Source organism: Onychostoma macrolepis, chromosome 07, assembly GCF_012432095.1.
Source record: "Onychostoma macrolepis isolate SWU-2019 chromosome 07, ASM1243209v1, whole genome shotgun sequence".
In the NCBI taxonomy this organism is placed as follows: Eukaryota; Metazoa; Chordata; class Actinopteri; order Cypriniformes; family Cyprinidae; genus Onychostoma; species Onychostoma macrolepis.
Genome location: NC_081161.1, coordinates 10,991,090 through 11,009,448, shown reverse-complemented (window position 1 = coordinate 11,009,448; position 18,359 = coordinate 10,991,090). Strand labels below are relative to the sequence as shown.

General features: G+C 37.2%; 1 protein-coding gene across 10 annotated transcripts in view; it reads right to left on the bottom strand.

Annotated features, from left to right (window-relative positions):
- The window catches only part of camk2d1 (calcium/calmodulin-dependent protein kinase (CaM kinase) II delta 1), a 102,122-nt gene extending 83,763 nt beyond the window's left edge, over positions 1-18,359 (bottom strand). For all 10 annotated transcript variants that reach the window (XM_058783431.1, XM_058783434.1, XM_058783436.1 and 7 more), the window contains exons 1-2: positions 18,065-18,359; positions 17,266-17,360 (exon numbers count right to left, since the gene is read on the bottom strand). In XM_058783431.1, coding sequence (XP_058639414.1) covers positions 17,266-17,360; positions 18,065-18,126 — 157 coding nt within the window. In that variant the 5' untranslated portion in view covers positions 18,127-18,359. The remainder of the gene's footprint in view (positions 1-17,265; positions 17,361-18,064) is intronic.

Genomic DNA, 18,359 nt, shown 5'->3' with positions numbered 1-18,359 from the left:
TCATTATCACATTTATTTTCAAATAAATGAACATGAACATGACATAAGACTTCCTTTTTTTGGTGTAAACTGCCTTTGAAAGACACTGCAAGTAAACGAGAAATCTTTGAGCACAACTGCATATTCCATTTTGTTCTCAGAATTATCTGGTTTCATGTCTGCTTTTAAATTCCCCTAAACATCACAAGAAAGTGAACCACGATTTAAAATGCTAGTCAGACAGCCTCTTCCAGTAAGTGGGTGGTTCATGGCCAAAATTAGAAAATACAGTAAGTGGACCGCATTTCATGTTGATCGTCAAACATCCGGCTACTATCAAACTACCAGCTCCTTGACTTATGGAATCCTCTTGGCCCATATCTCTCTATTGTCTGGTTCAATTTGAGGCACTATCACACAAAAGGTTTCAAATATCAGCATCCATACTCCTAGCATTTACATTATTCTTTTCAATGTGGTGCATAATATGTATATTTTAAAGGGTCATGAGACCCCCTGTTTCAGCACTGGTTAGTTCTCACCACGGTTTAAAAAAAAAAGGCCAAAAACGTGGACATGGTGTGCAGCGGAGCTGAGGGGGGAGAGGGGAGACAGACAACATACACAGCTTCGGGTTCAGACAGTTTCATTTCGCTCCCATTGAGTTAAAAACACAAATAAATGCACAGCCATTTGCAGTCTGTATCGAAAACATATATGAACGCGCTGTTGCACCTCTGATAACTTTTTAGGCTTTATATAAGCCTTTTGATGGCTTGTGTCATGGAGCTGTAAAAACATTTACACTCACTACGTGAATGAATCGCGTTTGTGCTGAACTCTTATTACAAAGTAAAAACAAACACTCTCCTTCAATCCATGAACGTTTCTCTCAAATAATGTACGCAGTCTCACAATCTGAAGTGTTTGTCATAGCAAATCAACACATGCTGTTGTGAATAATTAAGCGAAGCGTCTTCTCATTGGATAAGAACACACATGAATAATTTAATAGACACCAACGCGTCATCGATGTACTATAGTCCATTGCCATGTCACAAACTGTGACGTCATGTAGATTTTAAAACCGGAAGATGAAAATAGCGCAAAAAAGCTTAAAGTCAACCAGTTTTCTCAAACAGTTAAAATTGTCTTCTATGATGTGCAACACAAACACCTCTGCTAAAATCTCAGAAAAAGTAGTCTGGGGTTTCATGACCCTTTAAGCCTTCGGGCTGCTGACATCGGTATCACACAACCCGTTGGCCATAACAGATGTGTACAATCAATATTCTATATCTAACAAGGGCTTCAAATATTTACACAGACATCACAAAATGATTTTATTCTAATTCACAGAAAAATAGTTGACAGCTATAACAGACATGCACTGTACCCGATACATATCCATTCCAAATCAATTAATATTGAATAGAAACCAACTTAAATCAGAATCTAATCAAGACTATGTGAATCAGAGTCTAATCGATTTGTGAAATGTGTGTCAATACCCAGCCCTGTCCAAGAGCTGTCCAAAAAATAGGACACTTTGGTGACCATATAGCACATACAGTAGGCTGGTGGACAATAGTTCACTGTGCTCATATTATACAGTGCATTCTCAGAAAAAGGGGACATAGCAGCCATGAAGGGATTTTGGGTTGTTTTATCTTTCCAAATCAATAAATGAGACTTAAAATGGACACATACAAGCAAAAACCACAAGACCACATCAAGACCTTTCTTAGCAATCGTTGAAATTTTTTAGCAACGTAATATACCAAGCCTTCATATGCTTTCCAATTGCTTCTGATTTTGGAATGAGTGGCCTTTTAAAGATCAACTGTTGCTTCCATATAGTATTGATATGTTGTTAATGGCCAATTATTTATGTTATCAAGCTCTTGTTTAATGTGATTATTCTCTTTACAAAAGCTTTGTAATCTCCTGTAGAATCCTGAATTATCTTGGTCAATCTCCTAGTCATCTTACTGATGGCACTTTGGTTTTTTAACCTTGCTGTTTCTATACATTATTTCTCTCTAGCTTCAACTGCTTTCCCAGCATCAATTCTTAAAGATCCCCTGTAGTGAAACTACAAATTATGGGACCAGAGAGCACCTTTCACTGACACAAATGTTCTGAACGTGTTAAAAAAAGATTATAAATTACACTAGAAATTAATATGCCAGTACAGTATAAATTATTGATCTAACAACTAAAATACCCATATCATACATTCTGCATTTTATATTCTACTCATTGATGACAGACCAATGGATTTCACTTGATGACATGGAACCAAATTAAAGAACTAGGAAATTATTTTGTTTCTTAATAACCATTGGATGTTAAGACAAAGCAAGCACACATGATACTGCGCCCATGAATATTCACTTGTGTAGAGACACATCCAGTTAGATTGTCAAAGCCTAAGCAGGATTAATGAAATCAAAGGAGCTCACTGCCATTTCTTTTAATACTCAATACTGCATGAGTCTATATGGACTACTACCCGTGCAGAAAGAGAAGAAAAAGGGGGAGAGATTGATTCAGAATCAACATGCCAATAAATCCCTGTGGTGAGAGGCTTCCAACTAGAGTTACTTTAATATTCAGAGTGCAAACCCAGAGTCAAGAAGAGGGAATCCCTATTCAGCGGTGACCTTCAGTGGATGATGAAAATTAAATGGGCTTCTCTTGCTCTCTATCTCCCTCACTGTCTCTCTCTCTGACACACATTTAAACAGTGCACAGACACACATGCTCACACATATCTTTCCCGATATATAGCCTACAACATACTAATTGAAAAAAAAAAAAACACATATATATATATGTTTTTTTGTTTTTTAGGGGTGCGCCGATCTGATATTGAGGATCGGTATCGCTCTGATACTGGCATTTTCTGCCGGATCAGACTAGACCGATCCAAATCCGATATTGTCTGTATACTATTGTGTTATTGTTAAGCCCCACAAAAGCCACAAAAACATTATAAAACACCATAAAGTTTTCGTGCACTATATTTGAAGTGTTCTGAAGCCGTTACATAGTTTAATGTGAGGTACAGATGAATATTTAAAGTTCATGTAAACTCTTCTCTCCGCTGCAGCTGTCTGTCATCCTCCATTCAGCTTTCAAACTGCGTGTCGCGTTCAGTTACGCGTTATGTTCCTAATATTACACTTTATCTGTAAATAAAGATAAATGGTTTTGCATAAAAGGATCTTGCAGGATTTTATCTTCGTGCTGTTTTCAAAATTGTGTTGGTGTCTGTTAGATCACAACATGGGACTAGAGAGCTCTATGTTCTTAACGAGCACAGTAACTGAAATTGAAAACTGTTAAAAGAAAAGGCTCTATAAACTATCATTCAAAAGTCCAAAAGTAGTCAAATAAAGCCCGTGCATCCATAATAAAACGTGCATCACGCGTATCCATATTTAAAATGTTATAAACATTTTTATCTAATTTTCGCTGACTGTCATACGAGCAAGCCGTTCCGGGCTGATTATGTAGGACGTTTGCGTAGAGCACGCGCCTGTGAGATATCCTAGTCTCGCGAGTTTGTTTACAGGAGAAAAGGAAGCAAGTGCGTGAGTGTACGCACTGGAACGAATTTATAACTATTTAAATATGGATATTTTTCTTACAAAAATGCATCGATTCGCTACAGGATGCCTTTATTCACGTCTTTATGCACATTTTATTACGGATGTGCGTGCTTTATTTAATGGACTGTTGAACAAAAACACCCACCTACTCCCATTCTAACACTTGTAAGAGCCAGGATCATTTTTAATATAACTCCGATTGGATTCATCTGAAAGAAGAAAGTTTTATACACCTAGGATGCTTGCGAGTGAGTAAAACATGGGCTAATTTTCATTTTTGGGTGAACTTACCCTTAAACACCTGCCAACCTGCTAAATGTGGGTAAAAATCAGCTGTGGCGAGTAACGCGGTCAAATCACTAGCCAGTTTGGCGGGTTACTTTTCATAAATTATGTTACTACTCATTAATTTCTTGGGCAAGTTAATTTAAACCAAATCTGCACAGATTTAGCGCAAATACTAAACTCGTGAGTCATCATAATATAGTCCTATTAAATACAGCCTAATTGCGCAGTATTTGCACATATCTAGCTTACTTGAACATACCAGACAAATAACGGTGCGGTGGGCGTGCTGGTTTCCTTTGCATTGAAGCAATAATGAAGAGTCAAAAAAAGACAACAGACTCACAACCATGTCTACACCAGATGCGAGCAGCACGACAAAATACAATAGAACTCATTATAATTAGTGATGCTGTCTACACTGCATGCAGCGCAACGCGACAAATCCCCGACAGTAAACTGATGCCTTGTTCAATTTATGAGGTACTGAGACAAAGTTCAAGTGATCAGTGTGGACAGTGACAAGCTGTTGGTTTATTTCAGTAAAAAATATTTTTTGGCTAGTAAAAGTTATGAATGGCCGTTAACTTAAAATTAAAATTTAGTGGCTGGTGAGTGAATAAGTTAAATTCAACACACACACACACATATACATATATATATATATATATATATATATATTAGGGGTGGAACGATACATGTTTTTGTACCGTACTGTCACGGTACGGACATCTCGGTTCGGTGCATGAGCTTTGGGCTCGTGATTCCTACCTCTCTCATTCGGCACAAATCCAAATATTCCAAAATATTTCAATATTTGTGATGTAACATATCTTTATGCTAAACTATTATTTATTATGTAAATGATAGGCTTTGTACTTCAGTCGCGTTCGAATGGTGACACAGAGGCGGTGCGCTGATGTTTGGTTCACTGTATTTTATTTTGATAAAGTACCAACTGTGCTGTCAATTTAGCAATGCTGGAACTGATATGTTTTGTGTGTGTGTGTGCGCTCCGGCGCTATCACTTCAACTGTTTCCTTATACCAGCAGAATCAACTTTAAACACTTATTGTCTTATTAATAATGCATCACTGTATAAAGGTCTGCTTTTTATTATACACTCACAATGAAAACAAAACGTGCTTTTGTAAAATTAGGAAAACAAATAGAATGTCGCTTTCTGCCATTTGAGTTTCCTTTCTGTGAACAAATTAAGCGTGTCACAAAAATTAACTGAAAAACTCAAAAATAGGCTACGTTACGTGTCGTACTGTTTTTTTCCCCTTGTTTATCTGTCAACTAAATCAAATATATTTCAAGAATGTATTCCTTGTATGTATATATGTACTGCAGATTTTACATATATATAATATTTAGTATTTTTAGTATACATCTAGGTGGAAAATTTTTTTAATTTGTACTACTCTCTGTTCAAAATAAATGAAAAGAAACCGAGCATAGTAGATTTTTTTTTCCCTGTTGTACCGAAATCGTATCGAACCATGACCCCCGAACCGAGGTACGTACCGAACCGTGACATCTGTAACGAATCCGGTTTATGAACTTCCGTTCATTCACCACAAGAGGTCGCTCTTCCATCATATTGACTCTTGCACTACATTTTTTTGTAGATTTTTCACTCGCCGACAGGTTTTGATAAATCGCCGACAAATGCTCGACATCGGAGACAAATCGGAGCTCGTTCACGCGAGTGACAATCGCGCAGTGTGAATTACCAAATACGCGATCTGAGGGAATCGCCGACACGTCGCCGACGCCCGTGAAATATTTGGCATGCTAAATATCTGGAGCTGTCTGCGATTCACAAATCACGCTGTGTGCAATGATTTCTGACTGAAAACTCATTGGCTGACGGTCATCGTGATGTAGAGACAAAGACACAGGGCAGAGGGAAGTTCCGTGAGGAGTTATCATATCAGTATTTTAATTTGTACAATTATATCATACAGAAACAAGCACAAACGCTTGACCAGCCGCAACATCATAACAGTTACTGAAAATTATTATTTACCACTCTTTGCAGAACACAATCTCTGTTCCCTGCATCTCCCTCCTGCATAATCTGTTGTTGTTTTTGTAGCTGGAAATCAGCACACAGTCCATTTGCGGACTATTGCTCATGTACCTGGATTATCTTTCTGCCTTGCCCTGTTGGATATTGTTCACCGATTGAAGACCCATGTTTGCCCTAGGACTACTCTTTGTCTTGCCTGTGTTGTACCTGTTTGCCATTGCATGAACCTTGCTTGTTTTGTGACCACGTCCCTGAATAAAAGCCTTGCAAATGGATCCGCACGCCTCTTGTCTCGCCGGCTCCGTAACAACATCTGTGTACCGTTCCACCTAATAAATAAATAAATATATATATATATATATATATATATATATATATATATATATATATATATATATATATATATATATATATATATTTTTTTTTTTTTTTTTAACTAATATATATTAACTAGCTAAGTGCAAATAGCCCTCCTTGTTGGCAGAGGCTATTTACACTAACTCCACCCACCAACATGTGATTGGGCTAGACAACACTACAAAAGACACTCATCACACATCAGTTCCAGTGGTATAGATGGTAAAGCGCGTGCTTTTTGATGCGATCGACCTGGGTTCGAGATCGTCATTTGCCAAATTATTTTTTCTTCCTTTTCAAATCTCATATCACATCAAAAAGGCATTTATTTAAAAAAAAAAATTAATTTAAAAAAATAAATAAATGAAGGAAAGAAATAATAAAAAAGTTGAAAATAAAGTATCGGGTAGTGTTAGGGTAGGTGTAGGGTGGGCTTTATTGTCACAATAAGGTGGCATCAATTTAATCATTTGAATTAAAATTATAATTCATATTAAATGTGTTATTATTGCGTACCGTTTTCTAATGTACTACAATACTGTTGTGCAAATAATTGCCACCATTTGCAATAAGTAGTATAAATCGCAGAAAATCCTGCTTTTTCAACAGTGTAAATAGAATCTATAGCTATTTGCACTTAGTGTAAATAGCCACTGTATGTACATATATACACACACACACACACACACACACACACACACACACACACATTATGTAAGGGATAATCAACAGCTAGCTGTGCATTAAATGATTTGAATGCACGACGTGGAGGCGAAGAACCACCCAACATGCAGCGTTTATGCCAAGGTCATTTGCCAGCATTCATGTCACGAATCCGGTCTATGAACTTCCTTTCACTCACCACCAGAGGTCACTCGCTCACCACATTGACTCTCACAGCACACATCACACTGGACTCCATTTCCCATCATCCATTGCACTGATTGCACATACACAGCTGAAGGCACGGATCACACAGCTATCACCAATCACACACTCTACTTAAGCCATGGACTTTCCCGTGATATACCCGTTTGCCACTGCTTGACCCTTGCTTGTTTTCTGACCACGCCTTTGTAATAAAGCTCTCACATGGATCCGCAAAAATTGACATAACGGGTGGAATAATATTGACGTGTCGGGTGCGGTGCACAAAGCTTTAGTCCGCAATAGTTTTATATTGTTTACAAGTTGAATGGTGCTTTCTCTCCCTCTGTTAACTTGTTGGGCTGCGTGTGTTAAATGTTATTATTAAATTTATTATTATTTATTATTAAAATATTAACGCATTAACTCAGAATGACTTGTTAATTGCTTGTTACATTAAAAATAAAATAAAGGTGTTTTGTCTGCCTTATGTAGATTTAATGCGGGTGCGGTTCGGGTCACAGTTTTTATGTCAAATGGGTCAGGTCGGGTTCGGAATTAAATTAGTGTTGCTGTTGGATAACGGGTCGGGTATTCGGTTAACTACTGCGAGTGCGGGTTTATCAAACAGGACCCGTGCAGGACTCTGCTATGGTTACCAATGTTTATAGGAAGCACATTAATATAGAATGTAATTAAACTGACCTGGAACTACCTGTGCAGTTAAACGAATTTAATCAAGGCCTGCCAGCCAATCAGAATCAAGTATTCAGACAGACCATGGCATAAAAAGCCATATTGCACGACTACAAGTGTCATATTGCTTTTATACAACAGTTTTACGGCACAAATGTATAAATACAAAAGATAGATATATATATATATATATATATATACAGTGAGGAAAATAAGTATTTGAACACCCTGCTATTTTGCAAGTTCTCCCACTTAGAAATCATGGAGGGTCTGAAATTGTCATCGTAGGTGCATGTCCACTGTGAGAGACATAATCTAAAAAAAAATCCAGAAATCACAATGTATGATTTTTAACTATTTATTTGTATGATACAGCTGCAAATAAGTATTTGAACACCTGAGAAAATCAATGTTAATATTTGGTACAGTAGCCTTTGCTTGCAATTACAGAGGTCAAACGTTTCCTGTAGTTTTTCACCAGGTTTGCACACACTGCAGGAGGGATTTTGGCCCACCTCCACACAGATCTTCTCTAGATCAGTCAGGTTTCTGGCCTGTCGCTGAGAAACACGGAGTTTGAGCTCCTCCAAAGATTCTCTATTGGGTTTAGGTCTGAGACTGGCTAGGCCACGCCAGAACCTTGATATGCTTCTTACAGAGCCACTCCTTGGTTATCCTGGCTGTGTGCTTCGGGTCATTGTCATGTTGGAAGACCCAGCCTCGACCCATCTTCAATGCTCTAACTGAGGGAAGGAGGTTGTTCCCAAAATCTCGCAATACATGGCCCCGGTCATCCTCTCCTTAATACAGTGCAGTCGCCCTGTCCCATGTGCAGAAAAACACCCCAAAGATGATGCTACCACCCCATGCTTCACAGTAGGGATGGTGTTCTTGGGATGGTACTCATCATTCTTCTTCCTCCAAACACGTTTAGTGGAATTATGACCAAAAGTTCTATTTTGGTCTCATCTGACCACATGACTTTCTCCCATGACTCCTCTGGATCATCCAAATGGTCATTGGCAAACTTAAGTCGGGCCTGGACATGTGCTGGTTTAAGCAGGGGAACCTTCCGTGCCATGCATGATTTCAAACCATGACGCCTTAGTGTATTACCAACAGTAACCTTGGAAACGGTGGTCCCAGCTCTTTTCAGGTCATTGACCAGCTCCTCCCGTAGTTCTGGGCTGATTTCTCACCTTTCTTAGGATCATTGAGACCCCACGAGGTGAGATCTTGCATGGAGCCCCAGTCCGAGGGAGATTGACAGTCATGTTTAGCTTCTTCCATTTTCTAATGATTGCTCCAACAGTGGACCTTTTTCACCAAGCTGCTTGGCAATTTCCCGTAGCCCTTTCCAGCCTTGTGGAGGTGTACAATTTTGTCTCTAGTGTCTTTGGACAGCTCTTTGGTCTTGGCCATGTTAGTAGTTGGATTCTTACTGATTGTATGGGGTGGACAGGTGTCTTTATGCAGCTAACGACCTCAAACAGGTGCATCTAATTTAGGATAATAAATGGAGTGGATGTGGACATTTTAAAGGCAGACTAACAGGTCTTTGAGGGTCAGAATTCTAGCTGATAGACAGGTGTTCAAATACTTATTTGCAGCTGTATCATACAAATAAATAGTTAAAAAAATCATACATTGTGATTTCTGGATTTTTTTTTTTAGATTATGTCTCTCACAGTGGACATGCACCTACGATGACAATTTCAGACCCCTCCATGATTTCTAAGTGGGAGAACTTGCAAAATAGCAGGGTGTTCAAATACTTATTTTCCTCACTGTATATATAAAATATGATTAGAAATAATGATTGTACATAATGATATACAGATTGACTGTGAGGTTTTTCCATCAGTGCGATATTATACGACTTATTTCACTGTTTGTAGCATCATGGCATTGGAGCAAACCCACTATAATTTCACAAATACTACTTCTGTTGTGTCACAGAATATAGCCTATGTTTTATATATATTTTTAGGCAAGAAGTAGTTGTTGAACTTCAGATATGCAGTTTATTTATAAGGATGCCCGTTTGAAAATTTGCTTCAACGGTTTTGGAGATGTGAGCTCCAGGATGTCAGTGGTCTTTCAGTGCTCATGCACCATGCTGAGAACAGCCTTACTTCAGCCAGTTCTTCTGGAATTTGTTGCTGATATCTCTATAGTTAAACATGCGATATAATTTGTTTAGGGAATATCTAACAGGCAATTTTTGTTGAAAGGAAATGAAACAAGGTTGTAAACAAGAACATTATTTTTTAATTTTATACAACACCTTGTAAGACACAACCAACAAATGCAGTGACCAACGTTGACATCAGAAATCCCCTAAACCAATGAAAGGATGCCATGACAAAGACATTATTTTCCTCATTTAAACAGGTTGTTAAGATTGACCTGAAGAATAAATGCAGGTAATCACACATAATACTTTTACATATAATAGCTTCAATGAAGCAACTCAGTGTTCCTTCGTTTCTAGTTCTGTAGTAATGACTTCAAATGGATGCTTGGGCTCATCTTTTAACCTGTGAATACGTGGCCAAAGTAGTTCCACGCAGAAGAGGGATTTTTAATTACATTTTTTTATGCAGTCGTGCAATATGGCTTTATAATGTATATGTGTGTGTGTGTGAATCTACACAACGTGACATTTTCATGACCTCAGGACATCTCCCCTTTTCTTTCCTGCATTCCAAAAAAACGCACCCTTTTCTCCTTCTTTGCAGAACAAAAGGAACACACAAACTCAATGATTGCTAATGATTACCGCTGCTCTTAAAGCAATATACTCACAAATGCTGTATTTTATGTCTTTGTTTTTATGCTTGATGTGTTTATTGGGAACTATGCTATATGTATATATGTATACATCACAGGATCCCCAGAGAAAACTTTATTCCTATTCCAATATCCTAAGTTTTTCCCCTGGGTTCCTGTGATGTTATGGTGCTCCAATATAAGAAAACCATACAATTGCTTCTAAAAAACAAAAACAGTACGTTCAACAGAGGATACACAAATACAAATTAGAAAATGATGTCCTCACCCGTTTAAGGACTTGAGTCCTCTTTAAAAGAGTTGAATTTAGATCACTCTCAAGTGACCCAAAATTGACTGAAAAAGAATCTAGTCGTCTTTGCATTCACATTGTACCTGAAAGTGGAGTCTTAGCTTTCAGGTCCAAGTCTCTATTCATTTATTTTTTGCCCTTAAAAAACAAAAAGGGAATTTCTTTTTTTTTACATTACATTAAATTTTTCTTTCTTTTTTTTTTTTTTTGTAAGAAAAATTCACATTCAACAACCCCACTCCAACATGTTCTCCTGCATGTCGACCTTCAGCTTTTACTGTTAGATTCTCTGTACACTTCTTAGTACCCCTCACAGTAACCAAGTAAGGGGTCTCTTTTATACACAAAGGACTGATTTTTTCCATTCGCCTGACAGTCTATTAAAGACTCAGTCAGTATGAGTCAATACTGGGACACCAGAGCCATCCCACGCTTGCACTCAGCAAACAGCTGCCTCTGAAAGCTCAGCCAGACATAAAACACAAGGCTTCCACAACACCCCTTGACCTATTATGCTATTGACAGATTGACCCGTGAAGGACCAAAGAAGCAAGCAATGGGCCTGCTCTACAGTGGGCGGCACGTGATGTCACGAGCTTCTAAAGGTAGGCTCCCTCTCAAGTCTACTACAAGTGATTAAAGCAAAGCTACAGTCTAAAGACTACTGTTAATCATAATAAAATAACACACAAAAAAAAATGCACTGTAGAATTTTAATAAAAGTGACAAAATGAAAATTAACAAAAATAAATTATTTTACAAGCTGCACAGGCATGCAAAAATACAATCCTCACTGATTAACATAACAGAGCAGTAACAAAGACAGCACAGAAGCCTATCATGGGAAGTACTGAGTTCATTGTAGACTTGTCCATGCCATGAGCCCCTTTCACACAGTAATAGCGGTAAATTGCTGTAAAATTACCAGAACGACTTTACCTGTAAATTCAAAAATATGCTGTTCACAAGGCAACGGCATTTTGTCTTTTTTCCGGTAAAGCACCATTCACACATCGGTTTCAAATTACCGTTAAATTCTGTGACATCATGAAACGGGAATGACCTTGAAACGGCTGCGCCTCCCAGTGTTGTGTTTGTAATCATGGAGGGGTATATGCGGTCAGTGTTTTTGCTGATGTTTTCACATTCTGAATTTGTACGTGCTCATACCAATAGTTTTCATTCTGCGTTCACACACAGCAGAATTCCGGCAATTTACTGGTAATGTTACAACTTCTCACACTGGGAAATTGCAGGAACAAATTTACCGGTATTTTTAAAAAGATCTCTTTACGGAAATTTACTGGTAATTTTCCAGGAAAGTCTGTGTGTGTGAAAGGGTCTATATAAAATTTCAAAATGACAGAAATCTGTAACAGAACATTTTTGGCACAGAATAGGTGAGATTAAAAAATTCAAACATTTAAGGAATGTATAAATTGTCTAAATTGTACAAAACTGTATGACCAAGTGCTTTAGCTCTTTCAGTTCAATACATGTCCTACGGCTCAAAGGCTGCACTAGGATTTTATACCTTCTGGTACTTGCCCATGCAGGGCTCGCAAAATCGCTAGCCCGATGTCCCGGGGCTATTGTGTTTTCCAGTCGGGCTACCAAAATGTATCACTGCCTGCCCGACGGGCTAAATACAGATCTCCCGTGGGTCCTTAAAAACTCTTAAAGTGACTTGTATCAAACTTAAGGCCATAAAAAGTTTTAAATACGTTAAATTGTATAAGAAATGTCTTAATTATAATTTCAAGAGGTCTTACAGTTGGAGACGGAAAGACAAGAGTCGCGATAAGGCAGGATTAAACTTCAAAAGGCAACGATGTCATTGAATAAATATGAGCGTGGCACGTTTCAAGTCAAAACGCAGCGCGGATGTCTTTATGTGAATGTATCTGAAGGGAACCGACTGTCCTCAGAAACGTGTGGTTGACATTTTAATTTAATTTTACCTATAATTCCCAGTAGCCCCTCACTGCAGAACAAAAGATCCAGGGGGCGGGGTTGGATCCACATCCAGGGGGTGGAGATGGGTAGGTTTAGGGATGGGGATGGGTGGGTTTAGGGATTAGGGGGTGGAGACGGGCAGGTTTAGATAAATGTAAGGTGGGAGGAGTTGGATCTAGATCCAACCACATCCCCTGGATCTTGTGTTCTGCAGTGAAGACCATCTCATAATTCCTGATAAAGCAGCGTTTATGAGCGCGGAGCTGCTTTGTGTACAGCGTTTCCGGGGAAACCACAGTATTTCAGCGCTCCTAAAGCGCCACCTCATGGCAGAGAATGAATTTGCATTTCCAAATAGCCTTTCTTATTGTTTATTGTCAGATCAATGCAAATATCAACTCATGTTTTTACGCAGCAAACACATAGAGTTGTAAATGAGAAAGAAGTTAATGTGTGCCTTCTAAAAATCTAAACAATTAAGTAATATGTATACGTTTTAAATTAACATAATAATTTATATGCTTGATTTATCCCTTTTCATAAAAATGATCTATAGCTTGAAACGCTGTTGTATAAGGTTTTTGTGAAAACCTGTATCTGAACTGTAAATCATGTAATTTTATGACTTGTGCAGCTATTAAAATGGGTCATAAATTGCCTTAAATATATTTTTTTTAATTCTGTTGATACCCTGTAAATAGTGAAATAAAATTCCTTCCTTCATATTTGTTGATATTTGTGTATTGAAAATATTTTTGATTGACATTTAAACTCCTATCTGATTTTCTATATTTAAAAAAAAAAAAAAAAAAAAAAAAGGTAATTTTTTAATTTGGGCTAGTTAAATTAATTTTCGGGCTACCAAAATCTGAAGAGCACCTGCCCGAAGGGCTACCAGGGATTTTTTAATTTTGCGAGCCCTGCCATGCAAACCTCATAGCCACAATGGTACAGTATTATGGGTGGTTTAGACGTTGTTATGCAGTTACGTTTGGAGTGGTTTTGTTTGGGGCACACTGCTATGCAGTTGCTAGAGTTTTCTGAGTGCTTGCTAGGTGGTTATTTACCGGCTTGCTCCAAAGTTACTATGATACTATTGTCCCTGGGATTTCTGCCCATTTGTATGGTTATTGTTATTTCAACAGTTGCAAGTCTGCTTAATTAGAAAAATAATAAAAACAGCTTTTATTGAAACCATGCTGCCGAAATGACTTTCTACTTCCAGGATTTTATTACGTAATAAAGATGATTAAATCAGCACGAGACTGCCTGCACAGACACAGATCAACACCTGCTTCTTCATCATGGTCTCTTTGGCCCAGCCACTGATGCATTAGTGAAGTGATAGACAGAAGAAGCACAACAGGATCACTGTACTAAAAATAACATTAGGATCCTTTGGAAGGTAATGTTAGGCTGTAAAGTAAAGTGGCTGTTTATTTTCAACTATGTGATTGTCTCAGTAGAGCAATACATGTTTGAACAGGTACATTTCACTATGGATTCTTTGGTAAACCAATCCCAATTCAGCTCAGGCTTTGCAAACAGACTTTTACAGAAAGATTTTTTACAGTAACAGTGCAGCAGAGATTACTTTTTTTGTAGGTTAAAACCTGGAAACAAGTAAGAATTTTAGCACTTATGGATCCATCATCCTAAAGTCAATGGGTTGTTGGTTAAATGTCTGAAATAAGGTCTGTGGTTTAACACAAACTCAAGATATATCCACATTTATTCTATGACATAAAATACATCACAGTAATACTTCTAGGCTGTCCTACAAAATATATATCATCACTAGGGTTGGGTACCGAACTCGGTACTTTTAAGGGTACGGACCGAATTGCGTCGGTACTACCGAGTATCGATTCACATGAAATCATTCGGTACCAAATTTCGGTACCTGAGAACGCATTTGGGCGCATACGAGAGAGACAGAGAGAGAGAGAGAGACCCTGTGACTTGTCACCCCTGCAACTCTTTAAAACACAACACAGAGGGCAAACCGAAATGTTCTGAAGTGTGCTTACATTTCTAGGGTCATATGGTTTCCGCGAAAACGCGGACAGGATGGCGGAGTCCATTCATATAAACGGAATTTACTCTATAACGCGGAATGCCACGGAATTCGGCAAGTTTTGGATGAATAAAATAATGTCTGTCACTTAATTCGAATCGCGATATGAACTAGTGTATGTGAATATTAAAACGCAAAAAGACGGTTTAAATATGAATCCTGCATGTTCCGTTAGCCTCGGTATATATGAATGGCGGAGACGCGGTTTTGTTTAATAAACAAATACTGAAGCACACGTGAACTCGCGGTGATTTTCGGCCTCTGCACTACATGAACACATGAACTTACAGGCTGTGAGTCACTTCATGAGAATTTTACCGTTTCATTTGAGAAAACTAGCATCATATCATACTGTATACACACAGAAACTTCACGCAACCTGTCAAAATAAAAGTGCGGTTTAACATGTAACAGAAATATATTACTCTTGTATTACTTTTGTACAGTATAATGTACGTCTTTATATATTCCATTTACTGACAAATTTAAATAAAACAATTAAATTATAAAAATAATTATTACAACCACATTAACGACTTAATTGTAGAAAAAAATACAATTATTATTATAACTTTTTTAAAGGTATATTCACATAATTTTTCTACCATGTATTAATTTTAACAGTAAACCTCTGTTTGTTTGCCAAAAAAATAAAAGGGTTTCATTTTGATTTGATTAGAAATAAATAAATGTTTCATGCCTTCATTTGATTATCAGAAAAAATAAAACACAAGAATTTCTGGAAGAAAAAAAGAAAAACAATTGTTGGGTCCAATTGTTCAAAATGTTGAAATTGAGAGTTTTGGACTTATTTTTTCACTGAAATAAATGTTTTTGTTATTACACAGAGAGTAAAGTACCGAAAAAAGGTACCGTTGGGTACCGGTACCGAATTTCAGATACCGGTACCGTACCGGTTCAAATGTGAACGGTACCCAACCCTAATCATCACTGTGGCATTTATGTATGAAACATACAGAAAGTTATCAAAACAACATAAGCAGTGCATCTGTAATCACATAGCACAAGTTTATCATTCTGCACTCTCGCCAAAATGCTCAGTAAAATCAATGACGCTGTATATGTTGCATTATGAATACCTTATTTACATTGTGTCTGCACTGTTATGATGAAAGCATTCATGAGATTGCAGAAATTGTGAGGTCACTGCATTCATTTGCTCAACAGATAAGGTTTGGATAGGCTACAATGCTCAGTGCTGGAATGGGAATAGATCTAAATTTAATGTTATAAATATAATCAGCACATTTAAGGACTAATTAATCTCAGCAGCTATGATAGTAACAGTAAATGAGTTCCACATGTAATACTTATTTCATATGCAGATATTACCCAATCAGTGGACATTTGCAATGAGGTCTTAAAGGAGACCTCAGACCTGCCCATTTAAACAGATTGTTTAAATCAGAGGTCTAAAATCAGGGTAGAAATGGCTTTTTATTTTATCATATACAAATGTGACCTTGGACCATAAAACCAGTCATAAGGGTCAATTTTTCAAAACTGAGATTTATACATCATCTGAAAGCTGAATAAATAAGCTTTCCATTGATGTATGGTTTGTTAGGATTGGACAAGATACAACTATTTGAAAATCTGGAATCTAAGGGTGTAAAAAATCTAAATATTGAGAAAATTGCCTTTAAAGTTGTCCAAATGAAGTTCTTAGCAATGCATATTACTAATCAAAAATTAAGTTTTGATATATTTACGGTAGGAAAATTACAAAATATCTTCATGGAACATGATCTGTACTTAATATCCCAATGAGTAAAGAAAAATCAATAATTTTGACCCCTTCAATGTATTTTTTGGGTGCTACTTATGACTGGTTTTGTGGTCCAGGGTCACAAATGATTATTTCTAAATTGTTTACAGTGTACAATTTTGATGTAAAAATCCTTCTAACATAAAAAAGCACACCTCAGGAAACATTATACAATTTAAAATGCAGTTCATGACCCCTTTAATACTTAGGGTTAGGGGTTCGTTCTACTTAACCCTAAATAGAAGTAATAGTAATGCTTGCTCTAGTAACTACGCAATTAAATGCTACGTGACCAAGAACAGCTGTGGTTTTGTACATGTAACCAAAAGCAATGACCTAACTGTGGTTACAGTACAACCACAATAAAACCCTTAATGAAACAGTACTGAACATTTCAACATGTAACAGGCCTAGCATATTAAGTTAAAGCTACATATGTAAGAGTTCAACACCATACTCAGCTGAACCAGTTGTCTTATATATGTTCACCATACGATATTCTCAACAGAGTGAACTCACCTCTGGCAGACAGCTTTTTGGTGTTGATGATTTTGGCAGCATATTCCTGACCAGTAGAGATTTTCATACATCTTCTCACCACAGAAAAGGCTCCTCTGGAAATCAGAAAGAATTTATATTATATATATATATATATATATATATATATATATATATATATATATATGTGTGTGTGTGTGTGTGTGTGTGTGTGTGTGTGTGTGTGTGACCCTGGACCACAAAGCCAGTCTTAAGTCGCTGGGGTATATTTGTAGCAATAGCCAAAAATACATTGTATGGGTCAAAATGATCGATTTTTCTTTTATGCCAAAAATCATTAGCATATTAAGTAAAGATCATGTTCCATGAAGATATTTTGTCAATTTCTTAACATAAATGTATCAAAACTTAATTTTTGATTAGTAATATGCATTGCTAAGAACTTCATTTGGACAACTTTAAAGGCGATTTTCTCAATATTTAGATTTTTTTTTTTTTTTTTGCACCCTCAGATTCCAAATGAAAGCTTATTTATTCAGTGATGTACAAATCTCAATTTCGAAAAATTGACACTTAAGACTAGTTTTGTCGTCCCTGGTCACATATATATCAACTTTGTTTCATTTATTTAGACAATGAATATTACGTTTATTTTCATTTATTTATTTTCTTTGTGTATATATCTGACAATGAGGAACGCAGGTACAGAATCAGGTAACTTAAGGACTAACAGGTAACTGTCAGTGCCTTTAAACAGCCTGCACTTTTCAAAAAGACGTTTCAGATTGTTATTAGAAGCATGTGCATAACTAATACTTACTTTCCCAGTTCTTCATACAGCTGATATTCGTCGGTAAACCTGGTGCAGGTTGTTGAAGCCATGCTGAGAGCGACGGGAAGAACAATCTGAGCGCAAAAGTGAAATCTGCGGTTACCTCTTCCTGTATATCCTCAGTGCAGACCGAAAGTAAATGTTTCAACTCTGGAAACAAATGAAAATGTCCAAGTCTGTCACTATAACCCCTTTTGCAGGTGTGAGATGGTGACTGGCACTGTTTTGACACCAATTTGAAGTTGAAGCGCCGCACCTCTTCTGATCAAGAGATGTCCGATTC